Source organism: Amphiprion ocellaris, chromosome 19 (assembly GCF_022539595.1).
Source record: "Amphiprion ocellaris isolate individual 3 ecotype Okinawa chromosome 19, ASM2253959v1, whole genome shotgun sequence".
Classification (NCBI taxonomy): Eukaryota; Metazoa; Chordata; class Actinopteri; family Pomacentridae; genus Amphiprion; species Amphiprion ocellaris.
In genome coordinates, this window is record NC_072784.1 from 29,280,334 (window position 1) to 29,302,721 (window position 22,388).

Below are 22,388 nucleotides of genomic sequence, written 5' to 3' on the forward strand. Positions count from 1 at the left end.
CAGTGGGCAGAACTGAGCTGCCAGGGATTCGTCTGCACAGTTAGCCGCTGTCTGCAGGAAATGTATTATTAATGCTGCACAGTAAAGAAAGAAAGGGAAAGAATGATGTTTTAACACCATTTACACACAAGAAACTGAATTCTTCTATCCTAACATGTAATTGTTTTGTGTAATTTCTTGCCAGGGAGCTGTGTGAGGAACCCATGAACCACTCGGTGAGCTCCGCCTCCAGCCTGGACAGCCACGCCCCATCAGAGAGCGGCAGCCAGTCGCAGGGCATGCGGTGGGAGGAGCAGCAGAAGGTTCTGGCTCTGGAGCAGCTCTGTGGAGTCTTCAGGGTGGACCTGGGTCACATGAGGTCACTGAGGCTCTTCTTCAGGTCAGCAGGGGGTCGCCTTGACTCGCTGACATGCAGCGTTGCTTTTTTTTAAGTTATTTTCCTGACTTGTCGCCGTGTCTTTGCAGTGACGAGGCGTGCACCAGTGGCCAGCTGGTGATAGCCAGCAGAGAGAGCCAGTACAAGATCCTCCACTTCCATCACGCTGGCCTGGACAAGCTGGCCGAGGTCTTCCAGCAGTGGAAGTGCTGCAGAGAAACTCAGCTTAAAGACCAGGTTGGGTTACAGTCCGCTTTGGCATCTAGTTTTATTGGGAAGGAATGTAATTTTTTAGCTTTCCTCTCTTGGTTTTTATTCAAATTTCACTTCAACATTTTTACCCTGAGTCTCTCCTCCCAGGTGTCGGATGAGAAGTCGTGCATGCAGTTCTCCATCCAGAGACCCACCCTGCCGTCAGCCGAGACCCACCCAGAGGAGAGGCTCTACCGGAGGCTGGACGTCACCACCTGGCTGCGTCACCTGAACCACAGCGGACAGGTGGAGGAGGAGTACAAGCTGCGCAAGGTAGCGTGTGATCATGTTCTTCTGCTGCATCTACAGCCTCAGACGCAGCAGAGCGGACAGCATCATCACACACAAAACACGCTTCCACAACACTTTTTTCCTGCCACGGTGAGACTGATGGCAAAAGCAAAAATGTGAACGTTTCCTGTGCAATAATTCGTCACTACCTCACCACACCTATGTGCAATATGTGATGTATGTGCAGTATCCTCCACATGTGCAGTACTCCCTACATACTGGAGTGTCAAACTCATCTTACTTCAGGGGCCACATTCAGGCCAATTTGATCTCAAGTGACCAGTAAAATCACAGCATAACAACCTATAAATAACCACAGCTCCAAATGTTTCCTTTGTTTTAGTGCAAAAAAAGCTCATTCTGAAAATGTTCACGTTTAAGGAATTGTTTTTTTTCAAAACATTATGAACAACCTGAAATTTCTGAAGAAAAATAAGTTTAATTTCAATGATATTGTGCCTCCGTTTATTGTTTACACATTAAAACTTATAGATCAGAGTGTCTACAAAGGAACAAAGCATTCAGTCACAGGTATTCACAGTAATCACAGGAACTGAACAATATAGTATTTTGCTTTATGATCAAAATGACAAAAACGAGACACAAAACAACAAAATGGTACAAACAACACGAAACAGTTGTGTTGTCTGTTGTGTCGTCTGTTCTTTAACTCAACTTCCAAGAAAAGCACGGCACAAGAATTCCTGTGTGCCTAAACTGTCTGTTTATGTGCATAAAGGGCAAATATAAATCTTGTAATCCTGAGGGATCGGTCAGAAGAATAAATCATTCCGCCCAGGCATCAGTCAGGCTGCACGTTTTCTTGCCTTTTCCTCTGAATCCCCCACGCTGAAAGTCATTCTGAAAGTCCAACCCTCAGTGTGACTTTCAGTTTTAATCAGCAACCTTTTCTGTAATAATAAGAAGGTTAGTCTTGGCCAGTGTCCCCCCCTCCAACCGCCGTGAGTCATTTCAGTTCTGTGGAATTGGCTCTATTAAAGGTTTGCGATTCTGCTGAAATGACTCAGCGGCAGTTAGAAACTTCCTCTGTAATTGAGCAGATGCAAAAACAGAAGAGCGTTGTGATTGTTTTTTCAGGAGGTTTCATTTTTGCAGCACTTGTGAAATACTACATCTGCTGTAGTTCATGAAGCTGATAGTTGAGCGTAGGCCGTGCCATCCGCCATCTGCAGGTCCTGTTTGCATACAGTCTGTTCTCACAGTTATCAGCTCTGCACCCTGTTTGCCCTCTGAACGCTGCCTTTGTGCTCACCATATTTGTTCGCCTCCCGCTCCTCCCCAGGCCATCTTTTTCGGTGGTATCGAACCCTCCATCCGTGGCGAGGTGTGGCCCTTCCTGCTGCACTACTACAGCTACGACTCCTCGTCTCAGGAGAGGGAGGCCTGGAGGCTGCAGAAACGCACCCACTACCACGACATCCAGCAGAGGAGGTGGGCCACGGAGAGAAATTTACAATAAAATATTGATTTGTTGCCCTGAAATGTGAAGATTTCCCTCCTGCTGCCGACATCTAGGCAACAAAATCCTTTAAAGATGTATTTAGGTATTTCCAGAACTGGAGGACATTTGGGCTTCAAAATGTTTGAAAAATTATCCTTCTCTTGTCCAGTTTTCTGCTCCATATTCATCAATAATAGGTACTGATTGGCTCAGCTTCCACATCAATGGTAGCATTTTTATTCCATGTTTTCTGTGTTGTTTGCTAACCCTACTCTAATCACAGTAACAGGGTTGCTAATCCATGCTAATGTGATCTTTTTCTCAGCAGTAGAAGCTAGATATTTAGCTGCTGTTACTGCTGACCAAGAGGACAAACTGACTGATGGAAAACAGTCCAAAGAATTAGTCTGATCCTGATAATATGAGGTAGAGGGAGACATTCAATCAAGGCTGACAATGGGATGAAAATGTGAAAAATAGAAGAGAGGACATAGCTTTGCTCTACACATTCTTTAGGAAAACTGATGATGTTGACTACGAAACGAGACACAAAATGACAAAAAAAGGCCCAAAATGACAAAAAAAGGCACAAAATTACAAAAACTAGACAGAAAACGACTAAAACAGGACAGAAAACGACAAAAGCAAGACACAAAATGACAAAATCAAGACATAAAGCAACAAAAACGAGACATAAAATGACAGCAAGACAGAAAAGACAAAAACATCATCATCAGGGTTGTTGTAGGACACATGTTCCATGTATAATAATTATTTCAAATATTATGTTGATTAAAAACATGTTCCCACAATTACAAGGGACATCAATGAAAAAATAATACCAAAAAAGGAGATTTAAATTTCATTTTAACTGTTTTATTAGAGATTCAGTTTGGTCATCAGGGGGGTGGGACAAGAGAAAAATGTCATTTTAGGTGGAACTCCAGACTTATTTGGTATTTTAAAAATATTTTCAATCATTCTTTTCTCCTAGTTTTTTTAGATTTGGTCTCAGGACAAGAACATTTACACAACAACTGCATGTTTTTCGTATTTTGTCCATGGATTATTTGAAATCTGATGGGTGAAATGTCCTCCAATTCTGTAATGACCCATTTGACGTTATGGGAATCAGTTAATTTTAAAGTCACATCGCTGCTCTAGACCCTACAGATAAACGGGCTGCCAAACGCTCAGTCAGTCAAACATTAAGCCACATGTGAGGCTATTGTGGCGTCTCATCGCAGCGATCAATAGGCTCAATCAGGGACGTGTTAAAGGGGAGGTGCCGAGTGTGAAATAAAAGGTCTCTGGAGAAAAAACCAAACATGTCAGCGCTTATCAGATCATACTCTCCTGTCAGGAGGAGGGAGGGGGAATAAAAGAGGCAGCACTGGTATGCATGGACAAGCACACGTCACATGAAGAGCCAGAGAGTCTTCATTTGTCTCCATCCTACCATCAGAAGGTTAAGTGTGCACATATTTTCACACGTTCCGCCGCTCCGTCTATAATGAACGTGATAATTGGACAGGTTTCATCTGTATGGCCTATTAACATTTGGACTACATCAGAGGGTCTTATTGCAGTCGGGTAATTAGAGTCCTTGTTCTGACTCCGATGTGGATTCCTTTAAAGATCCTTCGACCGGAGCAGCCTTCAGGGCCGCTGGTTGATCATTAGGAGCAAGGAGACATGTCGGCGGTTCGTTTCCTCGCCTCCTCGCCTCCTCACCTCCTGTCCTTCTCTTAGCTGTGATAACCGAGCAGGTGAAAGTAGAAGTTGTGCAGAGGTAGCAGGTAAAATGACTTAACCAAGGACTGCTCATATGTGAACAAATCGACTGGTATTATGGGCTGTTTTTCGTGTTTTTTTCCCCCAAAATAAATAATACAAAAAGCAAAACAAAACCGATGCATTGAATAAAAACATCAAAAATCATTAAAAAAATTTAACATTCATGACTTGTTTCATCGCTATAGGTGGTAGTGCATGAAGTATCCCCCATTTAAAAAAAAAAAAAAGGATTTTGCGTGTTATTTAAATAATAAATGCAAGTTAAAGGGCGTTTCTTTCTTTATTTTTGTTCACCAGTAGCTAAAATTCCAAAGAGCATAGATTTGAATTAAAGAAGATCAAATTCACATCCTCATGTGTTCACACCAGAGCTTAGTTCAAACTGACATCTTCAAATGTCAGTTAAAAAGCAAAATATTAGTTTTTTTCTTCTTGAAAATTGCCTTAAATGAATCATTTAGTATCAAAATAATGCTGATTACTTGTTTACTGTTCGACTAATTGCCTGATTATTTCAGTTTTAGTCAGTTTAGACGATGCAGCTCGTAATTTTCTTCACTTATTTCCAAATACAATAGAATAAAAAATATGTTTTTAGATTCTAACTTTAATTTTAAGGAGTGTTTGTGGAAAATTCTGTAGCCAGACTTCTTTCTCTTTTGGGGAGCTCAATCTGTGAATGTGAATTTTTTGAAAAAGGAGCATAAGTGTTAAACAGTCTGAATCTGTAAATGATTCAGTTCTGGTGCTTAGGGTGAAATTTTTAGTTGTGTTTTTTTTGTTTTGTTTGTTTGTTTTTTTTGCAGTTTTGTATGTTTATTTTTCTTAAATTCTTAGGCCAATTTGGAGAAAGTCATCTCAAGCTAGTGTATAAATACATAACTAAACTATTAATTACTCCAGTGTAAACCAGGATCTGTTTCAGCCCTGAAACACAAAGAGGTAAAAACATGTTGTAGCGTCCTCCTGAGAAACACGACTTGAGACAAACACGGCGCTGAAACTAAACAGTTGCGCGCTCTTGCGTCAGGTAAGCGCTCATTATTCCTGGTGGGGCCACACGGAAAACAAACAGTGTTAATTAAATCCCCTCTGCTTGTTAGGACTTGAGTACATTAGTGCCACACTCAGTGGTACGTTGCTAATGCAGTCGCTAACATCTAGAGGGATGGATGAGGTTTTATGGGGGTGATATTATCCTCAGTGGAGCGCTTCGTCGTAAAACACCACTGCCTGCCCACCCACACGCTTTATACTTCATTTGCAGATCGCCATTAGTGTTTTACACCAAAGCAACATTTGAGGTAAAGATTATATGATGTGTTTTTATGCTAATTACCAGCCGTTTCCTGAGAGACTGCAGCACAAACTTCCTTGCTTAACATCTATCAGAACTTTGGAAACTCGTGTCCTTTCTGTAATTATTAGGGTCCAAGCACCACATATTGCGACTTTGAATATCATCTGCTGCATTTAGTTTATGTAGGGTTATTTTCCCCCTTTTGAGTCAGGAAACAGTTTTTTCCTGATCTCCCCAATCATTTTACATTTCCCAGCAAGAAGTCAACAATAATAGTTATTCCTGTAAAATGTGTACATTTTTAAGCAGTCTCCAAACTAAAGTGCGCCAAGAATCTAAAATTTTTGTGCAACATGTCTCCTAGATGTGCACTTTCTTCCTCATCTGCAACAAAAATCAACTACAGCTGTAACTGTCAGTTAATCTGAATGCTGCTATCACAGTTACAGATATTTTTATAACGATAATACACATTACATTACAGACATTTAACTAAGAAATCCATGGGTTTCTTTTTAGTTTTTTCTCATTTTTTGAATTGCAATTTTGAAGGCCTAAAAATCCTTTAAAACGCGTGAAAATTTGCACACACATCAGGACTGGCAAAAAATTTTATATTTTATGGAATAAAATGCATAGGTGTGAGCCAAAATGGCTCAATAGCGCCACCTGGAATATTTCAAACAGGCCCTACGACCAGGACGTGTCACCTACAAGTATGAAATTTGGTATGCACAAGTAACTCGTCACGACGCTCAAAAATGTAATTGACAACCATACCTAACACACAACAGGAGTCGGCCTTTTTAAATTATGTGTCATATTTTGGACCAATTTTTGCACATTTTCAAAAACTATGTGGGTCATTCCAGAACTGGAGGACATCTGGGCTTCAATATTTTTGAAAAATAAACCTTCTCTTTTACAATTTTCTGCTCCATATTCATCAATAATAGGTATTGATTGGCTCAGCTTCCACATCAATGGTAGCATTTTTATTCCATGTTTTATGTGTTGTTTGCTAACCCTACTCTAACCACAGTAACAGGGTTGGCTAATCCATGCTAATGTGATCTTTTTCTCAGCAGTAGAAGCTAGATATTTAGCTGCTGTTACTGCTGACCAAGAGGACAAACTGACTGATGGAAAACAGTCCAAAGAATTAGTCTGATCCTGATAATATGAGGTAGAGGGAGACATTCAATCAAGGCTGACAATGGGATGAAAATGTGAAAAATAGAAGCGAGGACATAGCTTTGCTCTACACATTCTTTAGGAAAACTGTTGGATGATGTTAATTCCAAATGTGATTCACTGTTTTCTTCTACTACCAGCTGAAGAGGTTTAGGTTTCATTTTAACTGTTTTGAGATTCAATTTGGTCATCAGGGGGGTGGGACAAGAGAAAAATGGGATTTTAGGGGGAACTCCAGAATGATTTGGGATTTTTAAAAATACTTTCAAAAACTGCATGTTTTAGTGTTTTGTACAAGGATTATTTGACATTTGATAGGTGGGACGTAAAATGTCCTCCAGTTCTGGAAAGACCCATAAACTCAAACAGGGTAACTCCGACAGAGCTCAAATTCGGCCAGGATGTACACCAGGCGTGGATGATCAAAAGTTTTCAAAATGCTCCACAAAAGTCTGAGTGCGTGGAAATGGTGGCTGGTGGAATTTTGACAATTCACCACAAAACAGGAAGTGCTGTCTAACTAGCCTGTACATTCTCCAATCTGCCTCAAACTTTATATGTGTGATCAGAGTCTGGTCCTGATGAATTCTATAGACCAAAATACAGTCACAGAGAGAGCGCCACCTGGTGGATGGGTCACCATGAAACAGGAAGTGCTGTCTAACTCTCCTGTACATGCTCCAATCTGCCTTAAACTTTACATGGGTGATCAGAGTCCGGTCCTGATAACATACCTAGGTTGATATACACTCACAGTGATAGCGCCACCTGGTGGACATGCTTGGCTTCGCTGTCCAGCAAGGATGCGAGGACCCGACCAACGCTGCTTGCTGCTCTAATATTTCACGTTTTCTGGTTTTCAGGTTGTCCATGAGCCCAGAGGAGCACAGTGAGTTCTGGAGGAAGGTCCAGTTCACGGTGGACAAAGACGTGGTGAGGACGGACCGCAGCAACCACTTCTTCAGAGGAGAGAACAACCCCAACGTGGAGATCATGAGGTCTTTTCCAATCTCTATCCGTCTGTTTCCACGTCACCGTCTCTCGATCCGTCCTTATCGTTCCCCTTCCTCATCCCGACGCTACCTATTCATTTCATATTCCGAACCCTGGGGGAGCCGCAAATGAGTTTCATGCTTTATTGACTCTGACTAAGCCGTCTGAGCACTCCTGATGCATACTCAGAGCTAATGGCTTTCTAAACGAGGAGCAAGAGGATTTAAATAGCATATTAGTTTAGTGAGTCTCATCCAGGCTCCTGCTATTTGTCTTGGTATTATGTCTCATATTGTGTCTGAGGTGCAGCGATCCCAGCTTCCACACTTATTTCACATCTATCTCTGGTATTTATTCATTTATTGGGTTTATTTTAGACGTGCTGCAGTGTCATAAATGCTAAAATAAGAGGACATAAAACACAACAAACAAACAAAAACCTAAAATAATGTCTGAAAACGGGTAGGAGGAAGTTTAACATCTCATCTCACTGTTTCCTGTTTGCATCAAACCTTATGTTTATATATTTATTCAGAAACTCCAAGAACACATTTACTTTTCCACATTGTTTCATGTTTCCAGCAGTCTTTTTTTCATTTAGTTATTTATTTTAAATATATTTTTGCATATCCAGATTGTTCCATAAGTTTACATAAACTGATTCATGGTGCTGTGAGTAAATGGCTTTTTAAATTCCTCCTTATTTGTACTCCTGAAATTAACGAAATCCATAAATTTGGTGACAAAGAAGTGTTAGTTTTGGGGAGAAAAATGCATTAGTAAGCTCTTTATAACCCACATTATGTACTATCCTTCTAGCTTTTTTTGTAAAAGTTTCCTAAATTGTTTTGAACATCATTTGCACAGTCCTGAAATTAACAAAATTAATGCATTTCAGAAGGTTGTTTTGGTAAATATATTTATATAAATAAATATATATCGATGATGTGTTCATTATATCCTACATTATGTATCATCTTTGTAGCTTTTTTTGTAAAAGATTCTGAAAATGTTTCATATTTGGACTCTTTTTGAGATCCAGATTATTCCATAAGATCACACAAAATGAGAAACTTCTACTCATCATGGTGCTTTGAGCAAATGTCTTTTTAAAATTTAAATTTCTTCTTAATTTATGGTCCTGAAATAAACTGAATCAATAAATTCCAAAGTGTTTGTTTTGGAAAACAACATATCAGTGTGCTCATTATATCCCACTTTATCCTACAAGCTTTCATTTGTAGTATTTTCACTGGCTATAATGAAGTATTATGTGATACCCCACACTTCTGTACAAGATATATCAGGGATTTTCTGAACATCCTCACAGCTCCGTCTGCTTCTGCAAAAAAAAAAAAACCCTCTTAGTTCCACATGACAACAAAATTTTTACTTTGATAATGTTGCAGTGAAACAATAAAACACCCTCGGGGCTTTTCCCTTTGTTTATACAACACTTACTAATGTATGAGGACTGCCAGGGAAGTTTTCTTCAAAGTAGTAGCCTTAAAAAAAAAGAGAAGAAGAAAAATCATTAATTAGCTCCCTGGTTACCAGAGGGGTTGGCATGGCAACCACTAAAGGAGGGATTGTCATGTTTTTCTGGGCTCCGACACATGTTGGCTCGTTCAGAGTGTTTGGGTGGGACCGTGGTTTTCAGTGGTTTGGCTGGACTGTATAGAGGAATTTAAATGTTTAGGATTCTGTATTTCCCACTTCTATGTGTCTATATATAAATGCTGTGATGTTTTCTGCTAATATGTTCACCGTTTTTCCTGCTGCAGGCGAATTCTGCTCAACTATGCGGTGTTTAATCCCGACATGGGCTACTGCCAGGGCATGTCTGACCTGGTGGCCCCGCTGCTCACTGAGATCCAGGATGAAAGCGACACCTTCTGGTGCTTCGTCGGCCTCATGGAGAACACCATCTTCATCAGCTCCCCGCGGGACGAAGACATGGAGAGGCAGCTGGTAGGAAGTTTCTCTCTGTGAAGTTAAGCAAATGTCTGAAATTACGCCTCTGCAGAGAGATTTTCCAGCGCTGAACTGTGGGGGTTTGTGTCCAGCCGTGTGACCTGAGTGTCAAGCAGACTCACAAATGCCTTTATTATTGCCACAAGTGATCTTCCAGCAGTGCAAAGCAAAAATAAACTCCATCTACAAGCAACTCGATGTTGTTTTTCACCTTGTAATTAACCTTTCATGTTTGTTTCATGCATGTAGTGGTTTGTTTAGGTTTCCTGATTTCTACTACATTTCCAATGCATTGTGACTTCCCAGTCAGCGCGCACGTGCGCTCTAATCCCTGCAAGAAACACGTGCAAAACACGTCTGGATGTGTACAAGCAGCCTGAAAGCACTGAAGAATGGCTTTATGCACATATGACATGCACAACAGATATGCTAGATAGAACACACTCACTCATACAGAAAAGAAACAACAACTGAGGTAACAGAGGTATACACTCTACAACAGGACATATCCCAGGTGGTATCCCAAACCCCCACAGATCCCCAATGTGCTAAAGAAGTAATTAAATAAATAAAAAGAAGAGTAGATAAATATTTCTAACCTGGAGTGTAGCAGAGAAAGGAGCTGCATGTCGGGTTATTATGTACTTAAGCCAGAGAAGAAAACAATGGTGGCGATAGGAGAGGCTTAGTTTGGCAGATGGTTCCTGAAGTATTCCAGTAAAGGCCCCACACACTTTTTGAAATTTCACATTTGAGTCACAGATTGAGAAGCAAATGTTCTTGAATTTTAGACAGGACATAATGTCCCTGAGCTACTGAGCATGGGTGGGTGGGGCAGCATCCTTACTAAGACTAAGACTTTATTGTCCCCATGGGGAAATTGTTTTCCACACCCGACTTCCAGAATGGCCAACAGCTTCTTTCCTCAATCCATAAGACTCCTCAATAACAGCGTCCCACCTCTACCACCCCTGTGACTGTGACTGATCATGCATACAATGTGCCCTGTATAAAGTATTTACTGTTGTTTTTAGCATTTTAGGGTTCTTTTTTTCTGAGCGCTTAATTTTATTCATTTTATTTATGAAAGCCTGTTTATTTATTCTATTGCATCTTATTTATTGCAGTGCTGGTAATGCTGTTCTTCTCGTTGTTTTATAACAATGACAATAAGGAACCTTTGAACCATTCCACCTGTTTTACATTGACAGAACAGTACAAAAAAAACAAAAAACTGTTCAACATGTACGTTTAGTTTCCGCTCTGGTCAGATCATCTTGGCCTTCTGTTAAGGGTTGCTATGACACATGGGATCAGGCTTTTGCTTAGTCATGTTCATCTGCATCTGGGTGTTGTGTGTCTCTGTCCAGAGGGGAGGGGGGTGAGGTATGTGTTCAGTGGGTGTGTTATGGCCTGTCCTGTTGTGTTTGCAATTCGTGTAATGGCCCTGTTGTTTAATTCTGTGAGGTTTGGTGTGGGAGACTGATTATTTTGGAGGCTGTGGTGGTTATGAGTTTGGTTGTTTGTAGCAGAAAGCATGTTATAGAAGCAGGTGGAGCAGTACAGGAGGATGGACTGGATGATGCTTTGATACGGCAACAGCAGGAGATGGGGGGCAATATAAAGTCCTTTTAGTTTATGGATCCCTGAGAGTCTCTGGTGGCTTCTTTTTTGGATGTCTCCCCCGTAGTAGAAGCACGCCTGGTCAGGAGGGAGGCGAATGACAGTGTAGGCTGCTTCCTCGGAGTCCAGCAGGAATCCTCATCTCCAGTGGTACCAGAAAGTGTGACAAGAGGGTTTGGTTCTAAATTGAGGTTGAGGATTAGGGATAGAGTTTGAAAGACATCCCTCCAGTGTTTTTCCAGGCCGGGACATGACCAGAACATGTGGATAACAATTGGAAATCAGGATGCAAGAAACAAGGAAAAGCGCGAAATGGAAAATAATTTATATGAATGTGAAGGTGGTCATGCAGTTTCTTCTGGTTCTGGATGTTGTCCTGGGCCTGGTGGTTCATCTGAATGTGGTACTGTTGTCTCTTCTGGTTCTGAGTTTCGTCCAGGTCGTGCCGCTCCATCTGAGGTTGGTTCTGTGGTTTCTGCTGGTTCTGGGTGTGGTCCTTGTCCTGCAGGTCCATTGGAGCCTGGTATGGCTGCTGCTTTTTCTAAGAGAAGCCTCACACGTCTTACATCTGTCACATCGAGGTCAACATCTGTACAGATGTGGGATTATTTGGCCTTGGAAATATGGACTCTATGCACAACCTTAAACTGTAGCAGGCAATGGCAAGTGCAAAGGGAAGTTGAATTAACTAACCCAAAGATGGAATCCCATGTATGACTTGAAATCGACAAGTTGAAGTTCTGCTCCCAGGAGGTTTTAATTTTGTCAAGTGTCTTGGCTTTAACCGTTTTGTATCTGGCTGCAGATGTACCTGCGGGAGCTGCTGCGCCTCATGTTGCCTCGCTTCCACCAGCACCTGACCAGGCTCGGGGAGGACGGCCTGCAGCTGCTCTTCTGCCACCGCTGGATCCTGCTGTGCTTTAAGAGAGAGTTCCCTGACACCGAGGCCCTGCGCATGTGGGAGGCCTGCTGGGCGCACTATCAGGTCAGGCTGCTTTGCATGAACAAGACCGAGAGAGGAACTTTGCATACGCACAAAGATGCTAATTAGTTTCGGTGCAGGTTCAAAGTCGTAGAATAGAATAGAATATTATTAGGGTCATTCCAGAACTGGAGGACATTTGGGCTTCAAAATTATTGAAAAATAAACCTTCTCTTTTCCAGTTTTCTGCTCCATATTCTTCAATAATAGGTAATAAACTATCAAAGGCAAAAGAATTAGTCTGATCCTGATAATATGAGGTAGAGTGAGACATGCAATCAAGGCTGACAATGTGATAAAAATATGAAAAATAGAAGAGAGGACATAGCTTTGATCTACTCATTCTTTAGGAAAACTGTTTGATGATGTTAATTCCAGCGTATCATGTGATTCACTGTTTTCTTCCTCTTCTACCAGATAAAAAGGTTATGCTAACAGGGTTGTTGTGGGACACACATTTAATGCATAGTAATTACTGTTTAAAATATTATTTTGATTAAAAAAAATTTCCCACAATTACAAGAGACATCAAGAAAAAAAATAATACCAAAAAAGGAGATTCAAATTTAATTTTAACTGTTGTATTTGACATTCAATTTGGTCATGAGGGGGGTTTCACAAGAGAAAAATGGCATTTTAGGGGGAACTCCAGACTTAATTTGGTATTTTAAAAAATATTTTTAATTTTTTTTTAGTTTTTATAGATTTGGTCTCAGGACAAGAACATTTACACAACAACTGCATGTTTTAGTATTTTGTACATGGATTATTTGAAATTTGATGGGTGGGACGTAAAATGTCCTCCAATAAACTCCTTTAATTTTAATTATTAGTACCACAAGGGTGAAATTTACGTCACAGCAGCAAAGTGGCGGTAAGAAAAGCAAGAAAAACCCAACTATTTATTAAAGTGGTGAGGTAAACACAATATAAATACAATATAAATAAGAAAAACAGAATAACACAAGGATACTAAGAACACAAATTTAATAATAATACATTTTATTTGTATAGCGCTTTTCAAAACACTCAGACACTTTACATATAAAATCAGCAAACATTAAAATAGAGGAACATCATTAAAACTAGTCATAAAATACATCAGAAAAAGTACATCATGAGAGTATTTACATGAATGAATTGCACTTTGGTTTATTGCACCCGACAGTTAGCTAACTGTCATTATGTGAGTGTGTGTGGTCTGTTGGGAGCAGTGCTGATGATAAAATCTGATGCCAGCATGAAGGAACGACCTGCAGTTCCACTCCTTCACACACCTGGTGTGATCAGTCTGTCACTAAAGAGCTGCCTGGTGCCCTCAGAAGCTCCTACATGGGGTGGGGATGTTAGCTTAGCTAGCATCCTCAAAGTTCAAGGTTACTTATTTATACCGGTGGCTAGATTTTTTTTGCAGAAAAAAATGATACATTGAACCAAAAAAGTACTCCGTGTTCCGCCATTCACCAATATAGCAGCAAGGATAAGCAAAAAGATAAGATAAAATAAATAAGAATCAGAAAGCCCTTATTGCCAATTGAGTCCACACAAGGAATTTGACTTGGTGTATAGAGAGCAGTGCCTAGCAACAACAACAGACAGTAAAAGAATAAATAAACAAATCTAAATCTGTGAATTCAAATTTAAGAATTGCTACAAGTCTAAGTTTAAGTATGAGTATAAGAAGTACTGTGTAAGATCAAGATAAATAAAAACAACACAATAAATAAAAAAAATCTTAGGGAAATAAAAGCAATCTCTGGGATAAAAGCCAGGAGAAGATCATAAAATTTAATAGTCAGTAATAAATAGAGCTAAGAAATTGGATAAATAATTAAATAAAATAAAGTGTACTGTCACTACTTCTTGTTGAGCTCAGTGGCGGCAACAGGAACAGTTTTTATAACGGTTTGTTATGCACCTTGGGACTAAAAACCTCTGTCCAGAGGGAAGAAGCTGAAATTCAACTCGTAGAGGATGGGAGTCATTATTAAGGATTGATAAAGTCATCCTCTATACAGATAGGCTGGACAGGACTGTGACTCACCAGTCAGGCGACTAACTTTCTCCCACCAGCTGCACTGGATCCCGGGGGCTCCCCAGGACAGAGCTGGCCTTCTTGATCAGCTGATCAAGTTTCCTCCAGTCAGCAGCTAAGATGCCCCAGCAGACCACTCCATAAAAGATGACTGATGCCACCACAGAGTCATAAAAAGTCCTCAGGAGCTCACAAGTGCACCCCAAAAGATCTCTGTCTCCTTAGCAGACAGTCTCCTCTGACTCTTCTCATAAAGTTTTGATGATTTTCTTAAGGAGGCGTGTTGAAATGACTGGCTAACATTATCTGAGAGTCTGTGTTATTCCCTTAAAGGCTGCTGGAATCCTGATAAACGCCAACAAAATGCGTTCTTGGACTTGAAGTGGTTAAATTCGAGGGTGATTTGATTCAAAGTCACACATTTTTTTACATTCCTACAGATTTCAATCCTTAAAAGCTTATTTGCTTTTGAGGTATAAATTGTAAAGAAAAAAAAGTGAGGAAACTGTCAACAAATTAAGTATTTAGGTGAACCGGGTGCATGTTTTCACCTCTTTCTTTCACGAGGATCCAGTAAACTTGTCCTGCAATGAGACAGAGCTGAACACGACTTAACCAGTGGAATATGGGCGTCTTTGCCTCTCGCCATCTGTTCCGACTCCCTGCTAGATGTTCTGATCTGCAGGTGGCGATGGAGACGATAGGAAGGCGAAACCTTGGTTTAGTCAGTTGAGCGTCACACACCAGCTGGGCTAAAAGCAAGATGTTCTGATTGGTGTCTGATTTTTCTGTGAAGGACAAGGCCAGCACTGAGTAATTTCTGCTGCTCCTATGAGTCCTTTGATTTGCCCACTGATGACCCACTGACAGACTGTTGCTTGTGGCATTTTGTGTAACAAAACTGTGATGAAATTCCTGCTTTTGTAATTTAAAAAAAGCCATCACCACCAGGGGAACCGTGATGTTTAATCAAGACTTGGAGATCTGTGTTTAAGAGATAATGAGGGTGATCATTAACCATTTTGTCAATTAGAGGGCTGCAGATCAACATCTAAATTGATAATACACTGTCGTGTATTATATATATTATGTATATATGTATATATATTATGTATATATATACATTACCGTGTATATATATTCTTTTCTAGATGTGTAAATATCTATATTTTTTGTCTCTAGTTATTATATTGTTCTTTTTTCTTTATTCCTAGAGCGACACCAACAGCTAAAATCAAATTTGTATGTTGTGTGCGTACTTGGTCGTTAAAACTGATCCTAAACGTGTATATATTAAAAAATGCACAAGAGAACAACATTAAATCTTGATCATCCAGTTTTTCCATGATTTTTAGGTGTCTTTTTGGAATCAAGCCTATAATTAAACACCCTCCTTACCTTCACATTGGAGCTTAATGCAGAGAACTGAAGTCATACTGTCACTGAATTCACAATAATATCTGATTGCAGTCCACGGATACTGATGATTTACAGATTTTCCTGCCTTTTTCACGTCTTCGCTGGTGTCTCTCTGCAGACCGACTACTTCCACCTGTTCCTGTGCGTGGCCATCATCGTTCTCTACGGGGAGGATGTGACGGAACAGCAGCTCGCTACCGACCAAATGTTGCTCCACTTCAGCAACCTCTCCATGCACATGAACGGAGAGCTGGTGCTACGCAAGGTATCACAGCAAATGCACTCGGTTTTCAGGCCTTTATGCCGCATGTCTGCGTTAAAAGAGTGGAATAATGTGTAGTTTGTAAGGAGCAACCCTTAGGCGAAGTCCTTAGTGCCGCCCCACCTACCTACCTGATAAAAGCATGTGCGAAATGAAATTGTAAAATGTAGTTTATGATCAGGCTCATGAGAATTCTTTGAAACACGGCTGCATTGCTACACATTCAATCTGAACCCAGTGTTGCATTAAGGGGCCTTACCCAACGCTGCAGCTCAGTAAATGGCCCTCGGAGGCCTTGAGGTCCTAAACGCGATGCTGCCATGTAGAGGATTTATGATCTGCATCCCTGCTATTGTGTCTGTGTCCTCATGTTTATGGATGCTGTGTTAGCGCTGCTGCAACCACAGGCAGCGAGTTCATGTTAGCATGCAGCTGGTGTAACTCCTGTTGTTGTTGCCCAAGATTTTGCATCTGATATTCTGAGAGCGGGCACGCCGGCTTTTTAGCTTTAGGAAACACGGCGCAGCGCTGACCTTGACAGTCTTTTGTTATCTTTAAGCCAAGAGTCAGGGCTATTGATTTATTTCAGCGTTTTAATGTGCAGCGTTTGATATCGGCGAGTGTTTGTGCTGCATGTTCTGACTGTGTCGTGTCGTGTCGTGTCGGTCCTGTGTTCTGGTCCGCTCCAGGCCCGCAGCCTCCTCTACCAGTTCCGCCTCCTGCCCAGGATCCCCTGCAGCCTCCATGACCTCTGTAAGCTGTGTGGCCCGGGGATGTGGGACAGCCGCTACATCCCCACGGTGGAGTGCTCAGGTGAACACCCAGACTCCCAGAGCTGCCCCTATGGAGGCACCTCCACCCCCCAGCCCTCCTCGCCCTCCCCGTCCTCCACACCCTCACCCTCACCAAACCTCACCCCCACGCCTCCCCCGGAGGGCAAGAGAGGCTCCAAAACCCGGGACATTTTCACCTTCCGGAAACAGTCGTGAGGCGCAGCTTCTGCTCACGTCTCTGCTCCTAGTTTCACCGTCTCCATGAGGATTTCTGTCACTCGATCTGTTCACGTGGTGCGATGTGGAACACTGCCTTACTAGAATGTTGTTTTCAGCGTTCGGCATCACATGAATCTGCGATGAGGACGGTTTGCTGCCGGACAGACCAGAGGTCAAGAAGCTGCTTTCCTCTCGGAGCAGAACGGACAATCACCAGACACGAAGCCGGTCTGGAGCTACTTCAGGTTCTAATCTGCTGCTAGCTTGGCATTCTTCCACGGGCTCTGTGGGCAGGGGTCACATCAGGGTCTGAGGCAACTGGGCTGAATCCTCGCAGACTCTGACCCAGGGTCAAAACAAACTGGAGATTCATTCACAGGACTTGAACTTGAACTCTTAAAAGTGTTCCTGTGTTCTCACAATGGAATATTTGTGTGAATATCAAATTGTGTGTGCATATCTGGAGTCTGAGCAGGACGTTTTTAAACCCAGAACCCTCAGTGTTAACAAAGAAGCGAGAGTTTTCACTTTAATTTCATCTTTCAACAAGTGAATGTTTGCTTTTATATCAGCAGTTACCAATATCTAGCAATATTATATCCTTGCATGAGCAGTTCTTTACATATAGAGGGCACAACGTATGGGATGTGTTTACACGACAAACACTACATCATGATAGGGCTCCTCATGTTTCTGACGAAGGAACGTTCTCTGTCAGAATTGTTTCCTGACGAGCAGGAGGAAGAAAAACCGAATGTTTCCTTCTGATACACTCACATGTTACCTGTTGAGCAATAGGAGTTTAACCATTCACACGTCAGCGTCATAAAACATGAAATGTACTTTAAGATTTATGCGACAGCCAAAGAGAGAGCTGATCGTGGTTTTATCCCGACAGAAAGATGGATGGCTTTTCTGTGACAGGGTGGTGAAATACTGTCAGCACACTTTTATTTCTTCCACTATCACCTTAAAAGTGAATGACACTCTAAACTGAGAATCAGTCCACATGAATGTATCTGTTCTTTGTTTCTCGTCACTCTACAATGGTGTGTTTGTTGAAGGTATATGTGTGAAAATCAACCAGTTATATAGGGGGTCCTCAGTTTACGACGTATGGCGTTTTGTCTTTGCGTGGAACTAGTTGGAGAGCGGAGCAGATGAATACGTCGTCATGTGGCGCTATAACACAGCTTTGTTTACATTTGCCAGTTCTACTCCAGCTTGGATTGTGCTACATTCACTAAATGTTTGCCCTTCATGGCTACCCAGTGTCAGTCAGTCTTTGAAGAAAAGGAAAGCCATCTCCATGCAACTGAACTTAGATGTATTAAAACACTCGGGACAGGTCGACGAACATCGGCCGGTTGCTTGACCTAAGTCTCGACGATCATTTCAATCATCATGTAACGGCTTTTATTTACATTTTCGCCCGAGTTCCTACTTACGGCGAAAATTGACTTACATCGGGCAGTAGGAACTGAACTCCGACGTAAGTCGAAGACCCCCTGTATCTCAAATGAAAACTGGAAGCGAAGGAAGAAGTTTGTGTTGAGCTTTTGAGTGACACTTGCAGGGTCGAAAACATCTTTAAGTTGCCGTTAAAATCTGACCTTAAGACCATCAATCAGCCCCTCTCCACCCTCCCCGACACTCTCAGCGAGCAGTCCCTGCAAATGACATCCATAACTGCTCTTCCCCATTAGTTATCATGTGCAGCTGTTTGCTGGAAACGCCTGCAGAGCTGGGAAGACGGGGGGGCTGCGTGGAAACGAGCTCAGTCAGAAATCCACGATGGGAAAACAACCAAACAGTGTGTGTGCGAGTGTGAGTGTGAGTGTGAGAGATGTCATGAATTTTATTAACATTGAAATCACATTGTTTACACAGACACTACAAGTCACGACCTTGATTAATGGCTGCTCCTATTTAAAGGGGCTGTGACTCACGAATGTACAGTGTTGCTGTTAAACGCTACCATATGTTGATGTATTACTGTACACATCACAGAAAAGAAGAGCTTATTCTTATTATTGGTATCAATAAAAACAACAACGGTAATAAAATACAATTTTATGAAACACCTCTGGAAAATGTTTTTGCTGAACACCAAACGACACCAGAAATACAATTAATAAATGTCGCCCTGAGAAGTAAAACACCACTGGGATTTATAATACAACACAACAGTGCAATTTATCATTGAGGCTTCGTGTAGTTTATTAAATGCATACAGGTTTCAGGATTAGTGTAGAGAGAAGATTATAATGAAATCTAATTATTAGCAGATTATCATAAATCAAAAAGACTCAGTTGATCAGTCATGGAGAAATTCTGCTATAGTTTTGTCATATTAAATTAATATGCTGATCCAAAGCATTATTAACACTTATCTATATTGTTCAGTTAGTAATAGATGTAATAAAAGTAATAGGGATAATACTTTTTGCTGTGACAGTTTGTTTCAATCAGGGTTGCAGAATTCACATTTTTCCCATAAAGTCCAGAAACCACAAATTATCCCCTTTAACTGGAATTCAGAGCATCAGAATGAGATGATTTGATTATTTTTTGGAGTTCTTCCAGCTTTTCTGCTCGATAAATGACCTCCAAGTCATATACGAAAGCAGCCCTGAAAGCAGGACTTCATTCGGTGAACAGCACAAGTGACCGACAAGTTCAAACTGCGTGAACTTTTTTATTAAGTTCCATTTTTCACTCATAAGAAATATGCATTCTATTTTCTTTCAGAAAGTTATAATTGCACTTTCATCACTGTAATGCAGACCAGGAAAGTGTTTCATCATTTATTCTCTAAGGAGGAACTGCAGGATTCATCTTCAGGGTAATTCTAGTTTCTTACCTGTTACTGATGAATATAATAATAATAATAATAATAATAATAATAATAATGGATTAGCTTTATATAGCGCTTTTCAAGGCACTCAAAGCGCTTCACATTGAATCCATTATTCATTCACTCACACATTCTCACTCGGTGGTGGTAAACTACATCTGTAGCCACAGCTGCCCTGGGGCAGACTGACGGAAGCGAATATGTATAAAACTGTAAAAGAGAAGGTTCATTTTTCAAAAACTTTGAAGCCCAAATGTCCTCCAATTCTGGAAGGACCCTTCAGATTAGCATCATATGAAGAGACTTAGCATTTTAATACTGAGTTTTAAAATGAAGGAGGAACATGAAGAAGGAAGTAATGGTGAAAATCATGCTTTACAGTCATACCTCTGGTATTTTCTTACATATTTTCCTGCACTGTGAACCAGTTTTACTAGACAGTGACCTATCTGCGTGGTTTTCAGTAGATCCACATCAACTGAGGAGATAAACGGTAAGCTTGCCTGCACCCAAAATAAGACTCCCACCTTTTTCATGTTTGTGCAAACATGCATCAACTTGCACATTTTCATTTGTGGATTTTAGGACAGTTTTCAGTCCACAGTTCTGGCGTTCCCCTGAGCAGCTGCTTTGACATCAAACGCTGTTTTGTAGTGAACCTTCCTTTAGCTAAGATGAAACAGATGAACTGTGCCTCACAGGGGATTTTCATTCCAGTTCTTTTCCTTCTGACAAACAGACGTGTGTTTCCCAGAGTTCAACCTGAAATGATCCAGTTAAGTCTTATCAGTTTGTGCTGTTTGTTGTGGCTGTGCGACGCTGTGTGATGGTTCAGACGTTTGACGGCGACCAACTGACTGTCAGCTGTGAGGAGAGTATCAGGCTCCATCATCAGGTGTTCAAAAATGAAAAGAATTAGCCAAGCTGACAGGCGTCTTTTAGGGTTTAGTCACTCTGTGGTTCCAGGAAAAGGAACTGTTGTTTTTTCCCCAGAAGTCATTATATAAATGCATTCGTGGCTCACACTTCTGCAGCATCCAGTGACTAAGCAGTCAGGATTTCTTTCATGCCTCTCCTGTTTTAGCCACGTTGATTAATGTAAGACATCACCGGGATGAGCACAATGGGTTTTAAAAGGACATTTTCCTTAAGTTAAACCCTGCAAGTGCCCAGGGACCTGAGCCCAGTGTAAGCAGCTCTCTACTGTACTGTGGTTATTCTGCTGCCTCTGATGTGGAGGCCTGTCTGTCTGCAATTACAACCCATTAGCGGCTGATTGATAGCTTCTCTCGGGGCTAATGTACTTCTATCACAGAAGACAAGACGGAGGGAAAATGACAATAAATACATAAATGAATAAAACGCCACTTCTCATTACTCAAATCTTTTGGCCAGTACAGTTATTAAACACAGAGAAGAAAAAACACCTTAAAGGTCATTCCAGAAGTGGGGGACATGTTGTGTAAATGTTCTTGTCTTGAGACCAAATCTAAAAAAAAACTAGGAGAAAAGAATGTTCGAAAAATATTTTTCAAAAATACCGAATAAGTCTGGATTTCCCCTTAAGATGCCATTTTTCTCTTGTTCCACCCCCCGGATGACCACATTGAATCTCAAATAAAACAATTAAAATGAAATTTAAATCTCCTTTTTTTTGGTGTTATTTTTTCATTGATGTCTCTTGTAATTGTGGGAAAGTTTTTTTTCATCAACATAATATTTTAAATAATAATTATGCATTGAACATGTCCCACAACATGTTAGCATAACTTTTTTAGCTATGTCCTTTCTTCTATTTTTCATACTTTCATAATGTTGTCAGCCTTGATTGAATGTCTCACTCTACCTCATATTATCAGGATCAGACTAATTCTTTGGACTGTTTTCCATCAGTCAGTTTGTCCTCTTGGTCAGCAGTAACAGCAGCTAAATATCTAGCTTCTACTGCTGAGAAAAAGATCACATTAGCATGGATTAGCAACCCTGTTACTGTGATTAGAGTAGGGTTAGCAAACAACACAGAAAACATGGAATAAAAATGCTACCATTGATGTGGAAGCTGAGCCAATCAAGCCTTTGATAGTTTGTTACCTATTATTGATCAATATGGAGTGGAAAACTGTAAAAGAGAAGGTTAATTTTTCAAAAATATTGAAGCCCAAATGTCCTCCAGTTCTTTAATGACCCATGAAGCTGCTGTAAACTCTACAGCACCAGTTGGAAGCATTCTGCTTATTTCGTACGCAGCGGTGAGATTAAGGAGTTTCTGGCATGCCGTTTTGATTAATAGCATCTGTGGTTTAACAGTAGGATGAGTGTGTGTGGAATGATATGCAACCTGTTGTCTCTGGTGCGTTACCTGCAGTATCACAAGTCCACTATCAGCGACCTACGCAAAGCACTTGAGCTGTGCAGCCTCATTGTGCTGTACTCAGATACTCTGCTGCATCACTCCTGTGTTTTTGCATCCCAATTCTTTGTCCTTCTGCCCACCAGTAGCTGCCATTGTTGCACTGCAGCCCTGTCCGCCCCCTCCTGCTCCAGCCTCCCCTGCCTCCGACTGAGTGACAGTGTGGGGC

At 41.1% G+C, this 22,388-nt stretch overlaps 1 protein-coding gene across 1 annotated transcript in view; it reads left to right on the top strand.

Moving 5' to 3' along the window:
• The window catches only part of tbc1d16 (TBC1 domain family, member 16), a 38,311-nt gene extending 19,278 nt beyond the window's left edge, over window positions 1–19,033 (top strand). Inside the window, exons 5-13 of the mRNA XM_023283608.3 lie at window positions 185–379; window positions 466–613; window positions 737–901; window positions 2,223–2,371; window positions 7,536–7,670; window positions 9,450–9,636; window positions 12,068–12,247; window positions 15,817–15,963; window positions 16,650–19,033. Coding sequence (XP_023139376.1) covers window positions 185–379; window positions 466–613; window positions 737–901; window positions 2,223–2,371; window positions 7,536–7,670; window positions 9,450–9,636; window positions 12,068–12,247; window positions 15,817–15,963; window positions 16,650–16,949 — 1,606 coding nt within the window. The 3' untranslated portion in view covers window positions 16,950–19,033. The remainder of the gene's footprint in view (window positions 1–184; window positions 380–465; window positions 614–736; window positions 902–2,222; window positions 2,372–7,535; window positions 7,671–9,449; window positions 9,637–12,067; window positions 12,248–15,816; window positions 15,964–16,649) is intronic.
• Window positions 19,034–22,388: the final 3,355 nt, after the last annotated feature.